This window comes from Coenobita brevimanus, chromosome 91, assembly GCF_032717465.1.
Source record: "Coenobita brevimanus isolate Jiangsu-jjx chromosome 91, ASM3271746v2, whole genome shotgun sequence".
Classification (NCBI taxonomy): domain Eukaryota; kingdom Metazoa; phylum Arthropoda; class Malacostraca; order Decapoda; family Coenobitidae; genus Coenobita; species Coenobita brevimanus.
The window spans coordinates 25,507,173-25,522,245 of NC_137044.1; the positions used below are offsets into that span (position 1 = coordinate 25,507,173).

A 15,073-nucleotide genomic window follows, 5' to 3' on the forward strand; every position below is an offset into this window, starting at 1 on the left:
AAGAACCACTGTGTTGATGCATGATGTCGATGTTGGAGACGCAAAGCCAATTAAATTGCCTCCTTACCGTGTGAACCCAGTGAAAGTTCCTCTCATCCAGAAGGAGCTTGGCTACCTGTTGGACCACAAGATGGTTGAGCCCTGTCAGAGCGAGTGGAGTTCTCCTGTCACTCTAGTCCCTAAGCCAGATGGGTCACAACGGCTTTGCATTGACTACAGGCGTGTTAATCAGATAACCAAAACAGACACTTACCCTCTCCCTCGCGTGGAAGATTGCATAGACAAGATCGGAAAGGCTAGGTACATAAGTAAGTTTGATTTGTTAAAGGGATACTGGCAAGTACCTATGACTGAACGTGCTAGGGAGATCTCATGTTTTGTAACACTAGGAAAGACTTTTGCATGTTCTGTGATGCCCTATGGTATGAAGAATGCACCAGCCACATTTCAGAAGCTCATGAATGTTGTAACAGAGGGATTGGCAGGGTGTGCTGTTTATATTGATGATGTATTAATCTTCAGTGACAACTGGAAAGATCACCTATGCCATGTCAGTAAATTTCTTGAGCGTTTGGTTCAGGCTAATCTTGTAGCTAATTTATCAAAGTGTGAGTTTGGTCAAGCTAAAGTTCAGTACCTTGGGTATGTAATTGGTGATGGACATGTTGCACCACCAGGAGCTAAGGTTCAGGTTATAAGTGATCTTCCCAGACCTAAAAGTAGGAAAGAGCTACAAAGATTTTTGGGAATGGTAGGTTATTACAGGAGATTTGTTCTTAACTTTTCTATTCTTGTATCACCACTTACAGACCTACTGAAAAAGGGAGTTAAATTTGTCTGGACCGATAACTGTGAATCCTCTTTCAGCAAACTTAAAGCTATCCTATTAAGTCAGCCAGTGCTCGCTACTCCAAATTTTGCTAAGCCTTTTAAGATGGCTGTTGATGCAAGTGATACAGGAGCTGGGGCTGTTTTGCTGCAAGAGGATGATCAGGGTATTGAACACCCTGTATCTTATTACAGTAAGAAGTTCACTCCACCTCAAAAGAACTACTCAGCTATTGAAAAAGAGCTTTTGGCCTTGATTTTGGGTTTACAGCAGTTTTCATTTTATTTGTGTTCTGGTTTTGACCCCATAGTCATTTATACCGGTCATAACCCTCTGAAATTCCTTAGTAAGTTTAAAGATAAAAATCAGAGATTGACAAGATGGAGTCTACTTCTTCAGGAGTATTCATTAGACATACAACATGTCAAGGGGAAAGAAAATGTTATTGCAGATTGCTTATCTAGGCTTTAGACAGATTGTTTTAGAGTAATAAGAAATTTCTTTTGTAAATTTCTTTTTCTTTGTGGGGAGGTGTTACATAGCCTATGATTTCATCATCCTTTGTGTAATTCTAACGCACAGTATGCTGCATGTTTGATCACGAGCGTGTTCTGCCTCAGTTCCTCCCTTCTACCGTTATAGTAGAGTAAGTCGTCATTTCTGGAGTTCAGAGCAGGATTGTCAACTCTTTGTCCCCATGGCTTCATTTGCGCATCCTTCTTACAAGTTGTATCAAGCTCTGCTGGCCCCTATATAATGAGCTCAGTCTCTGCATCATTGCCACTTAGATCTGCTCCTCATTTTGTTCACATCTCTGTCCTCCCCTGTACAGTTATTATTATTGTGAGTGCTCAAGAAATCTCCAAACATCTAGCAGCTGTGTGTAATTTGAGTATAACTGTTGTTGCATTTTTTCTTGTACTGTGTAGCATAAGGTTAATTCTTAGGCCTAGTGAGGTTTTCGTAATTAATGTAAAGTTTGGAAGTCAGTCATCATTAATAATACTTTTTTTTTTTTTTCCGGCCTATCAACCATTGGGGCCATAGCCCCTGGTTATTAAGGCCATTTATATATATATATATGTATATACATTTAAACATATATACATATATATACAAACATATATATATACATACATACACACACACACACACACACACACACACACACACACACACACACACACACACGCTTCTATGCATACATACAGACACACTTTCATGCAAACGTACATATATATATATATATATATATAATAATTTTAATCTTATTTAATTTTTTTTGTATTTTTAATTTTTTGATTTTTTCTTGGTTTTATATTTTTTGTACCTTATATTATAAAGTAAAACTAATCTAAAGACCCTAAACTTAATCACCTAACAGACAAATCGCTAACCTATACTAAATCCTACAGAGACAAATAGCTAGACCTACACTAATGGTAAAAATACCTCGACTAACAGAAGACCATCGACTGCAGATATGTAATGACTTTCTACATTACATACCTGCACTCATCCCCTGGTGACTGTCAGTCGAGGCACAACCTAATATAGGGGACATCAATATATGAAAGGGAACCAGACGAGTCAGGAACATTTCCATATACGTCAGCTTTCGTCCCTAATTAGAATAACTTAAGCAAGATAATATAATGTATTTACATAATTTGTACAGAAAGTGAAGAACCTCGCCCAGCAAACCACCATCGACTGCAAGTGCCCAATACCTTCCTATATTGCACACTTGCACTCATCAGCTGGTGACTGTCAGGCGAGGAACTTGGCTTAATGTAGGGGACATCAATATTAGAAATAGATCGGTGGGAGGAGGAACTATTTAAAATATGTCAACTGTCAACCCTAATTAATATTACAATATATACATATTTACTCTTCATAAAAACCATAACCACACAGTAAAAAAGTCACATCACTCTGATCAGTCCGGTCTCTCTCAAGAAAGCCATCAATTTATCAGTCATAACAATGTCCCCATCACCCAGGATGGTGGAAAGGGTGAAGGGGACGTCTACTGCGCCGCAGTAATTTATAAGTGAAGCACGTTCACGAATAAATCGCCGACAGCGCAGGATGATATGACTGATAGATAACACCGCATTACAGATGTCACAGTGCGGTGGGAAGTGTCTTTCCATATATGGTTTTATGTGGGTTAAAATGGTGGCATTAAGCCGTAACCGTGCCAACACTTTTTCTTCTAGGCGACTGGGACGGTTGGCAGTGTCCCAGTCGCCCAGGTACGGCTTACAAGTTGGAATATTTAGTCTGGTCCACTGATCTTGCCACAGAAGATTTATTGATTTCTTTCCGAGAGAGAGACTCGACCGTAGATCACGAGGAACGTCCCAAGTCTCCTCGAGCTCTACAGCCGACTTTGCAAGTAAGTCAGCCTGCTCATTGCCGTAGATACGACAATGACCAGGCACCCAGATCAGCGTGAATGACTTGTTGCATGAATGAAACTTATTAACGATGCGGCCCTGGATCTCGTGAGAGTCCGTAGTACAAGATGCAATTGCCTGAAGGGCTGATTTTGAATCTGAAAATATGACAAATAAGTCATGCCTAGAATTGAGAGCATAGTCTATGGCTTTGTCAATAGCAAAGAGTTCTGAAGTAAACACAGATGTATGAGTCGGCAACCGATACCTGAGGGCACATTCAGTCGACCACACACTTGCACCCACACATTCACTCGACTTGGAGCCGTCGGTGTACAATTGATGGGACCCCAAGTGACGAACAATGATGTTACGAAACAAGTGGTGGACCTCCGCCTCCGGCGCCTTGGCCTTTGGTGCTGGGAGCCATGTAACATCGACTGTAAAGCCGGGTGGCTCCCAAGGCGCTATATTTTTAAGCACCAACTTGTCACAGTCACTGGGATCCACATCAAGCTCCTGAGTCAGTAAGTGGAGGCGAGCGGCAAGTGGCCGACGCACCCCCCGCAGAAGGTGGTGGTATTGACGCAGGGGGGTACAGGCCACATTGCCGATATTGCTTTTCCTTAATGTCCTTACGCCGTAGGACAAGGCCAGGTGGTCATGGCGAATACGGAGGGGAGGCACATTCACCTCCACTTCCATACGAGCCACACGGGTACACCGTACAGCTCCAAGACACATTCGCAAGCATTTATTCTGCAACACATCCAATCCTTTCAGCGTGGCATCAGATGCTGAGCAATACACCTGTGCGCCATAGTCTAGCTTCGATCGAATAAGGGACTTATACACCATTAATAAAGATTTTCTGTCGGCACCCCATGTAGTACTTGAGGACATTTAACGGTTTATCACAACGAGCAAGCAAAGTATTAACGTGAAGTTTAAAATTCATTCTACGATCAAAATGTAATCCTAAAAATTTTACAGAATTTTGAAAAGGTACCGCCTGATTATCCAAAGTTAAGCACAAATTAGGTACGTTACGATTAGTGAAGACTATAGCGGCACACTTACGGACGGAAAACTTAAATCCCCACTGCAAGGCCCATTGGTGGACGGAGTCAAGGGCTGCTTGAATCCGCCCAGCCGAAAATTGTGCATTAAGGGAAGAGTGCCATATTGCACAATCGTCAGCATAGAGCGAGTATTTAAGATTCCTTGGGATGGGAGCTGATGACAGAATATCATTGATCATAATACTAAATAAAGTAGGACTAAGCACACTTCCCTGCGGCACCCCGTTTTCCTGGATAAATATATCCGATGTTACGTTACGGGGCAATTTGACAGAGAAAGTCCTGTCCCTTAAGAAATTTGAAATAAAAATAGGCAAATTTCCTCTTAAACCATAAGCATAGAGCTTCATTAGTATACCGTGTCCCCATGTCATGTCATAGGCTTTATGGATGTCCAAGAACACCCCTATCATGAATTCTTTATTGGGAAATGCCTCTGCAATACAATGCTCCAAATTCATTAAATGATCTAGTGAACTTCTGTATATACGGAAGCCACATTGTTGATCATTTAACAAATTCTTCGACTCTAAAACAAAAAGAAGCCTATTGTTAACCATACGTTCCATAACCTTACATAGACAAGAAGTCAACACAATAGGACGAAATGAAGTGGGATTCATAAGACGACCAGCCTCTTTGGGTATCGGTATGACGTGCGCAAAGTGCCATGAGTTTGGGAACGTTCGAGACGCCCAAATCTCATTGTACAATGCTAACATCTTAATCAGGTTGTCCTGATTAAGATGCTGGATCATACCGTACGTGATGGTGTCTGGTCCAGGGCTGGTGTCTTTACAGGATTTAAGGGCAAGGAGCAGTTCATCTAGCGTAAACTCTTGGTTGTACGGGGAGTCTACGTCTTCTGTGGCAAAGTCTAATATCTGTAGCTCAGCCATGCGTTTATGATGTTGAAAACGAGGATCATAATTGGCTGAGCTACTTACATGAGAAAAACTCCTGGCGAGGATGTTAGCAACGTCCACGGGCTCGTCATAGATGTTATTATTAACCTGAAGGGTGGTGATTGGAAAATATGGGCCTTTATTATTTAATATTCTTATAGTGGACCAGACTTTACGTAATGGTGTTGTACGAGTCACCGTGGACACAAAGGACCGCCAGGAGTCACGTTTGGCCCTTCTTATTATTCTCCTTGCCTCAGCCCGTGCCTGTTTGTATGCAATAAAGTTTTCCTCAGTGGGCTGACTATCAAAAATCCTGTATCTCCTATTGCGTTTTCTTAATGCTTGTCGGCAATCCGGCGTCCACCAATGTGCTCTATGCTTCGCATGAACTGTAGAAGTCTTGGGAATAGCAGCCTCAGCTGCGTGTAATATGGAAGTAGTTATATTTTCGACCTTAACATCTATGGTCTCCCCAGATATATCTAAATTGGCGATCCTTGAGAAGGATCCCCAATCTGCTTTCTTATAGTTAAATTTTGGAGGTGGAGGGTCCGAAATGATGTCGCGTGTATAAGAAAGACAGATGGGTAAATGATCACTTCCCAAGGAGTCTTCGTAAGGGTCCCATGAGAGATCTTGATGTATACCAGGGGAGGCCAAAGATAAGTCAATGGCCGAAAAGTTACCAGTACGATCATCTACACGAGTCGCTCTACCATCGTTCAGAAGACAGAGGTTGGACTGTAGTATTAGATCGGCTACTTGCTCCCCACGACCATCAATCCTCAAGCTACCCCATTGATAGTGATGGGCGTTAAAATCGCCCAACACTAACTTATTCCCAGGGAGATGTTCCATTAGTGAATTTAAAGCATCACTATCAATGGGGCCATGTGGAGGACAGTACAGAGAGCAAATAGACAGATACGTGTTATTAAATTTTACACTGCACGCGACCACTTCCAGAGTAGAATTTAGAATCACTTCCGTTTGTGGGTGTGATTTGTGTGTGTATATGGCTACTCCGTGACCTTCATATCTTCTATACGAGTGGTAGTGTTTGAACTGTGGAGGATCAGGGTGATCCTCCAGGCGCGTCTCCTGTAAACAAACAACATCTGGCCTGTGTATAGAAAGCAAGATTGCTATATTGTGTAACTTATTCCCAATACCTCTGCAATTCCACTGTAGTACAGTGAAAGCGACGGTTTAAGATTTTCGTTGGGGGCCAGTGTGCTTTGTCTTTTTTTGTCGCCCGCCAGCAGGCGAGCGACTACCGGGGGACCTATCCCGGTGCTTGTTCACGGAAACCTCCATATTGTCGTCAATTACGAGGTTCCCTGACTCCCCTGAGGAAGAGCTAACCTTCCTCTCCCTCGCTGGAGTGGGAACTGGAAGAATATGAGGACGAGATTGTTTTGTGAGGGTGGTCATGTTACTTTTACTAGACTTGTCAGGCTTCGTTTTAGGCCGTACTGATGGAGAGGCAGCAGCAGCCTGAGAGTAAGTTGATGATTTAGGGATGTCAGTGAGAGAGTTGGAACGGACAGGAGGTCGAGATGGAGATGTACTGTGAGTGGCAGGAAGGAGAAAGACAGGGTCAGTCTGGGTCTCTACAGAGCACATCACAGGACGGGACATTACCGCCGAAGCATAGGACCTATTCGGCGTGGGAGTTGCATGCAACTCCTTCACCTTTTTCCTAGCTTCGTAATAGGAAATGCCCTCAGTTGCCTTCACTGTGCGGACTTCCTTCTCCTCCTTCCACTTGGGACAATCCCTAGAGGAAGTGGAGTGAGCGCCCTTGCAGTGAAAGCAACAGACCGTCTCAGATGTACAATGTTCCGCATCATGACCCTGGCTTGCACACTTGCCACACACTGGCTGGGAAGCCCGACAAGTCTTCGAACCATGCCCATACAACTGGCATTTCAAGCAACGGAAAGGGTTAGGGATGTATGGTCGAACGTGAATGATTTCATAACCAACTTTGACTTGACTAGGAAGAGAAATTTTGGCAAATGTCAAGATAATAGTTGCTGTCTTCGTCCTTATGCCTTCCGAATAACGAGTTATGAATTTAGCTTCAATTACATCTTGCTGCGCTAATTCTTGTACGATTTCGTCCTCGCTCATCACCATGAGATCCCTGCAAGTGACAACACCCTTGCAAGAATTCATGGAGACTGGGATTTTGGCTTCGACATCGTGACAGTGGAATTTACGCAGTTTCAGCAAATCTCTCACTTGTGACGATTTAACAGTTTTTACCAGATCTCCGTTAGCAAGTTTTTTCACTTGTTCGACTTCTCCTGCACAGTGGTCAATCACCTTCTTGATAAGGAAGGGATTGAGACTGGACAGGGGAGTCGAACCTAGAGCATGGATAATGACGAACGTGGCATTGTCGACAGGAACGTCAAGTGGGGCACGAGTTTGGAGTCCGTCAGTCTGGGGGTGGTCAGTCCTGTCGTTCCTACATTCGTCAGGACCACCCCCTGAAGGGGGGGGGAGGCAGCAGGGGCGTCCGTCATAGCAACCACTTCCCCCGTGAGGGGGAAGTGGGAAGAAGGAGAAAAACAAGCAAGGGACAAGGTACCTGGGAAAGACACACCTAGCCTGAGATTACCCTCTCAAACCACTCTCGGGAGGACGCGCCCGTGTATAACTCACACCCCAGAGCGATCAGTGGGGGGTACACTGCAGAGGTGTGAAAGCAAAGGCAATCTCAGTAAACAGATACAGACACCTACTATATCTCTAATAAGGGTAGGGAGGAATGTGAACGCTAGCTATCCTAACTTTAATCAGGGAAAGTGCAAAACTATTGCCGGTGGGGCAGCCCTAGAATCTGGAGGAGAGTTCAGCACACGTCCGTTCTCTCCGCAACCATTCATCCTTAATAATACTTTGTATCTGTAATAATTTATCTTGCATTAACTGAGCATTACCCAGTGTATTTTCATTTTATCAGGGCTGACTTAAATAAATTTACTCTTGCTAATTTCGTGTTAATAGAGGCTATTGCAGTTAACCATATATTTAACCTGTTTTTGCCATTACATTATCCTTATGAGTCCTGAATGTTTTGTTGTTAGTTTGAGCATTAAACTTTAACTTGTAATTTTACCTAACTCTTTTGTTTTGAACCTGGAACTTTACGGGACAGTAGTGATTTTTAGTATTCTCACTTAAAGTGTACATTATCTTTCTCTGTTCCGTAACAATATATATATATATATATATATATATATATATATATATATATATATATATATATATATATATATATATATATATATATATATATATTGTATTAACATTTATACTTATATATATGTATATATGTCTATATCAGTCTATCCATCTCTAGATCATTCTATCTATCTATCAGTCTATCCATCTATCTTTATCTATCAGTCCATCTGCATCTCTTTGTTGCCAGTGTATCTATCTACCTACCCATCTGTCTATCTGCAGCTATCTATCCATCTGTCTACTATCTATCTACTATCTATCCATCTATCTATCTATCTATCTATTTGTCCTCGCCTCACCCTGCCCTTCCCAAGACTCTCACAAGAAAATGTTGATTTATATCTTGTCTATCTATCTTCTGTCTATCCATCCAACCACCCATCCATCTATATCTGTCGAAGTATCTGTCTATCTATCTATCTCTGTCTCTGTTTATCTATCTATCTATCTCTGTCTGTTAACCTATCTGTCGATCTATCTGTCTATCTATCTATATATCTATCCGTCTGCCTGTCTATCAATCTATCTACCTGTCTGTCTGTCTTTATCTGTGTTTGTCTATCTGTCTTTCTATCTGTCTGTCAATCTTCCTGTCGATCTATCCATCTATCTAAGTATCTATCTATTTATCTATCTCTCCTTCTTACAAGAAACTTGATTTATGAACTCTCGTCTTGTTAGTCTATCTATCTATCTATCTATCTCTATCTTTATCTGTGTTTGCCTATCTGTCTTTCTATCTGTCTGTCTGCCAATCTATATGTTGCTCTGTATATCTATCTATCTATATAACTATCTATTTATCTATCTATCTATCTATCCCTCCATCTCTCTATCTCTATCCTTCTTACAAGAAATCTGATTTATGAACTCTCCTCTTTTGTCTGTCTGTCTGTCTGTCTATATCTGTGTTTGTCTCTCTCTCCTTCTATCTGTCAATCTATCTGCTGATCTCAATATCTATCCATCTATCTCTCCATCTATCTATTTATTTGTCGAAATATCTATCTGTCTATCTATCTGTGTCTAACTATTTGTCTATCTGTCTATCTGCCTGTCTGTCAACCTATCTATTGATTTAACTATCTGTCTATCTATCTATCTATCTGTCTTTATTGGTCTTTTTCTATCTGCCTTTCTATCTGTCTGTCTGTCAACCTATCTGTCGTTCTATCCTTCTATCTTTATGTCTATCTATATATCTGTCTTTTTCTGTGTTTGTCCATCTGTCTCTCTTTCTGTCTGTCTGTCAATCGATCAATCTGTCTATCTATCTATCTGTCTATCTATCCCTGTCCTTCTCACAAGAAACTGAACTCTCTCGTCCTGACAAAGCTGAAAGAATTGTCTTGGTTTATGTGCACGAGAAGGTGGATAGAAGGTGAATGGATCGATGGATAGATAGGCGGATAGATAGAAAGATAGACTGATGGACTGACTGACATAGATAAGTTGATAGATGTTCAGATAGATTCATTCATACATTCAGTAATTCATTATAGTTAGTCAGATAAATAGATAGACAGGTAGGTAGGTAGATAGATAACTAGACAGACTAACAGATAGATAATTAGACAGATCAGTAGATAGATAAATAAACGGATGGATGGACATATCGTTAGGGGCAGGCAGATAGACCTGCGGAGGGAGGCAGACAGTAAAACAGAGAAACAGAAAAACGAGAGAAAAAGAGAAGACATTTAAGGGCAAACTCACCTACAACCGTATATCCCCTGTTTGCATACTGGCTCCAATGAGGGGCGGTGAACGGGTGTGCAGGCAGGTCTTCAGGCTCCTGTAGGTCTTCTAAGGGAGGTTCTGGGTCCGTAGGTGAGCTGTCACATCTCCAGTACTTCTTCTTGCACTGTCCATATCCTCGCTCTGCCGTTGATTGTGGGTCGATTGAAGATTGATTGAAGGACGATTGAGAGGGCTGATTAGGGGTTGATTCGGGGCTGTTTGGGGGTTGTTTAGGGGTTGATTGGGGGCTGCTTGAGGGTTCATCAAAGCCCGAACTGATGCCTGGTGTGGGTGTAGAGGTGATGTCTCGTGGGTGCACATGGAGTCGAGTTTGGGAATTGCTTGTGTGTGTCGATTGACTTTGAGTTTGTCGAAGTGCCTGGGCCTGGTAAGTGGGTTCTTTGAGTGCCTGAGGGTAAGAATCTTGCGCCTGAAGTGCTTAGGGTTGAGAATTAAGTGGTTGATGTGACTGAAGTTGAGAATTGGATCGGTGGTGAAAACTGAATGGGTTTAGAAGTCCTTGGTTTTGAAAAGTGGATGTGTGGAATGATACTTCTGAATTCAAAGGCCCATGTGGCTCAGAATTGGATGTGTTCTGAGAATCTGAAGGTGTCTGAGGGTGCAAATTAGATGTGTAGTGGAAATTAACCTTGTCTAGAGACCCCTGGGCCTGAGAATTGGATGACAAGTGAGGATTTGCCAAGTTTCGAGGTCCCCGAGTTTTAAACTTGCCCTAGCTATAAAAGCCTTGTTGGACGTGAGAATAAGGTGCATGCTGAGGATTTTCCAGTCCTTGTGGGTGAGACTTGGGCTGCTGGTGATACTCAAGAACTCCTTGTGGTTGAAAATTAGATCCTTGTTGAGAATCATGAGCTGGAACGTAAGATCTGGCAAGGATTCTGGGTTTGGAGGCTATATCGTTGCTGATAATTTTGAGGTGCTTCGGCATAATAGTTCTGTGTTTGGGGAGAATCTTGAAATCCTTGGGCGTGGAAACTAGACGACTGGGCTTGAACAATGGACGTCATATTTAAGAGACTAAGAAGGGTCTGAGGTCTGGGTGGATCTGACGAGAAGCGGTCTACCTCAGGGGCAAATATACCCCGTCTTGGGTCCAGCTGGTTGGCGATGAAGGAGAGGCAGAAGAATATGGTGACTATGCCGCTGGCCAGGCTGCACAGACGGCGATTAGGAGGCATGGTGAGTGAAGACCTTACATGCCATCACCTGGGGATGCCACCCGGCCCTGAGGGAGGCGGAGAAGAGGCAGGTTAAGACATTGGGAAATATTGGCTCAAAGTACTTTACAGTGTATATGACTTCCTACAGCTCATTAAAACATTTGTCCCTGTCCTCTGCACCCTACGTGATACCTCTTGTTGGTGGAAAGAAACATGATGATGAACTCTGAATGCCCTCCCATCATAAATACTGTTTTATTTCTATGCTTTATTCAGCTCTTGTTTCTGCACTTTTCCATCCCAACATCTTAACCATTCCAGAATAATTTTTTTTTCTAGATTTTGATCTTTTATGGAAGGCAGCTATCGAATACAAGTTAGTTATATTACAAAACTACTTTTAACTGCGTCATAATGGTTACCACGATTACTGATACAGTAAACGTAAAATGCATACTTGAAATGGGGCAATACAATTCCGTAGAGTTTTATATATTCCGGGAAGAAGTCTGAGTGCTAGAGAATGTTATCAGGCTGTAACTCGCGTACTGCAACTGTAATGCTGCTCTAGGTAATAAGGCACTTCCCCGGTTGTTAATAAGCACTTTGGTGCGTAATACGCTCGTATACACCGTTTTGTTGTGGAATTATGAGTGATGAAGAAAGAGAGAGAGTGGAAAAAGAGCAAAACGATATTTTTGCGACGTGATTTTGCGACTCCTAGGAAGGTTATCTGTGTGAATTGCTTTGCACAAAAATAGCGAAGGTTGTATTTAGTCAGTATGCATACAGCTGGGTGTCACGAGCAGTAGTGTGTTCTTGCCTCAGTACCAGGGTTATTCAAGGAGTAGGGTTGGATTATGAAAGTCAGATTGATAGAAGTGCCATACATTTTATTTTAGCTTTTTTTTTCCTGTATATAAATACTTACACATAGAACGAAGCGAAAAATTCATGTATAATTTGCTATTATATTTTCCACTAAGCAAATGCATAGAAAGAAAAATTGTAAAATTTTTTGTTTTATGTTTGTACCGGTATTTGTTTATTTGCATTCTTCAGAGTCTGTCAAAAGGCCAAGGAAAAACGACTCAAGGGCCGGGTTTGGCTCGCGGGCGGCCAGCTGAGTAACCCTGCTCTATACCTTATGTACGGGTCGCCTGTTTGAGCCTGTGCCATCCCTACACAGGCATCACTACCCCCATTACTGATGCTGTGGTCGATGGCAGGACCAGACATTTCTTGGGACGTGAGAGTGATAACCTGAATTTTCCCTTCCTCATGCTGGCCATCACAGCCAAGCATCCACCACACCATCCATTCACCACATCAATAGTCATCCCCCTACCAGTGTGCTGCCCCCTACCCTATCCCTCCTAACCCCTCCATCAACTCCCCTCACCTCTCCCCCACCTTTCTCTCTCCCTCTACCACTCTTACGCATTCTGTTAGATTATTCCTACCGTCTTATCTATACCACCCCTCCTCCACCCTTCACTACTACTACTACTACTACTACTACTACTACTACTACCATCATCTCTCCATATTGAACTGTGAGTTGTGGCAGTAGGTTATATACTCGAATATGACATTAGTCACAAAGAAGTGCTACGAAAAAGAAGTACAACAGCAGAAGTGTGTGTGTGTGTGTGTGTGTGTGTGTGTGTGTGTGTGTGTGTGTGTGTGTGTGTGTGTGTTTCAGCCATTCATGTACGTGAAACAAGAAGCAAATGGACGAAAATCTGGGCCAGGTTACGGTGAAAGGAGTATAACAACTCACCACACTACCACAACACCACACTACATTACCACACTACACTACCACACCACCACACTACACTACTACACTACACCACCACACTACACTACCTCACCACACCACACTACACTACCACACTACACTACCACACCACCACACTACACTACCACACTACACCACCACACTACACTACCACACTACACCACCACACTACACTACCACACCACGCCACACTACACTACCACACCACACCACACTACACTACCACACCACCACACTACACTACCACACCACCACACTTCAATACCACGCTACCACACTACACTACCACACCACCACACTACATCACCACATTACACTACCACACCACCACACTACACTACCACACCACCACACTACACTACCACACCACACTACACTACCACACCACCTCACTACACTACCACACCACCACATTACACTACCACACCACCACACAACACTACCACACCACACCACACCACACTACACTACCACACCATCAAACTACACTACCACACCACCATCGCACCACAACGGCACCACACTACACTACCACACCACCACACTACACTACCACACCACCACACTACATTACCACACCACACCACCACACTACACTACCACACCACCACACTACACTACCACACCTCCACACTACACTACCACACCTCCACACTACACTACCACACCACCACACTACACTACCACACCACCACACTACACTACCACACCACCACACTACACTACCACACCACCACACTACACTACCATACCACCACACTACACTACCACACCACCACACTACACTACCACACCACCACACTACACCACCACACCACCACACTACACCACCACACTACACTACCACACCACCTCTCTACCACACTTCTTTCACCACCTCTTCTACTGCCCCCCCTCCTCCTCTTCCTTCCCCCTCCCCTCTCCCACCACTTCCCCACCCTTATCTCTCTCTCAAGCTCTCTTACATATACTTGGCCTCAATCTCATTACAAGAGCCACCCCCCCCACCTCTCTCTCTCTCTCTCTCTCTCTCTCACAATGATACTTTGCCTCAGTCTCATTATAAGAGCCAACTTTTTTTAATTCTTTTTTTTTCTTTTTTCTCGCTTTTTTTCTTTCTCATGTTTTTTTTCTATCTGCCTATCTGTCTATCTCTTTTTTGTACCTTTCCCCCCTCGTCTTTTTTCTTCTCTCTCTCTCTCTCTCTCTCTCTCTCTCTCTCTCTCTCTCTCTCTCTCTCTTACTGGAGGGGGGGTGAGACAGGAAGAGGTTTTAAAAGAGGGTCAGAACGGGGTTATGTTTTTAGCTAAGTATACTGTCTGTGTATATTCATCCGTCTGTCCGTTTGTCTGTCAGGTGCGTGTGCGAGTGTGTGGGTGTGTGGGTGTGTCCCTAAACCCCAGAGTCCTCCTAAGTAATACAAATCTCTATATGTCACCACTTCGGCGCTAACACCCACCGTCCATACTGAATACATGCCAGGGCTGTCTCATACAGGACTGGTGTATTGGTATTATTGGGGTGTTTTTATTACATGTCGGCGGGTCTTGTGGTAAATCAGTAAAGTCTGTTTTAGCGAAATTCAGATTCTTAAATGTTCTCTGCTCTTGCGTGGAATCGAACCTGGGTCCATTAGGATTGCTGGACACCCCTCTACCGATTCGGCCAGTGTGTCTTTGCCTGTCCGGTAGTTTTTTTCTCTATCCGTCTATCTCCCTGTCTCTATCAGTCAGTCTATGTCTCTCAGTCAGTCTGTTTCTCTGTCTGTCTCGTTTTCTGGCTGTCTCTCTGTGTCGGTGAGTCTGTTTCTCTGTCTGTCTGTCAATCTCTCTGTCTCTATCAGTCTGTCTGTGTCTCTGTGTCAGT

At 43.2% G+C, this 15,073-nt stretch overlaps 1 protein-coding gene across 1 annotated transcript in view; it reads right to left on the reverse strand.

Annotated features, from left to right (window-relative positions):
- Positions 1-11,092, reverse strand: part of LOC145411918 (heparan sulfate glucosamine 3-O-sulfotransferase 6-like) — an 88,976-nt gene extending 77,884 nt beyond the window's left edge. The window contains exons 1-2 of the mRNA XM_080281888.1: positions 10,955-11,092; positions 10,195-10,631 (exon numbers count right to left, since the gene is read on the reverse strand). Of these exons, the coding sequence (XP_080138014.1) occupies positions 10,195-10,631; positions 10,955-11,092 (575 nt within the window). The remainder of the gene's footprint in view (positions 1-10,194; positions 10,632-10,954) is intronic.
- Positions 11,093-15,073: the final 3,981 nt, after the last annotated feature.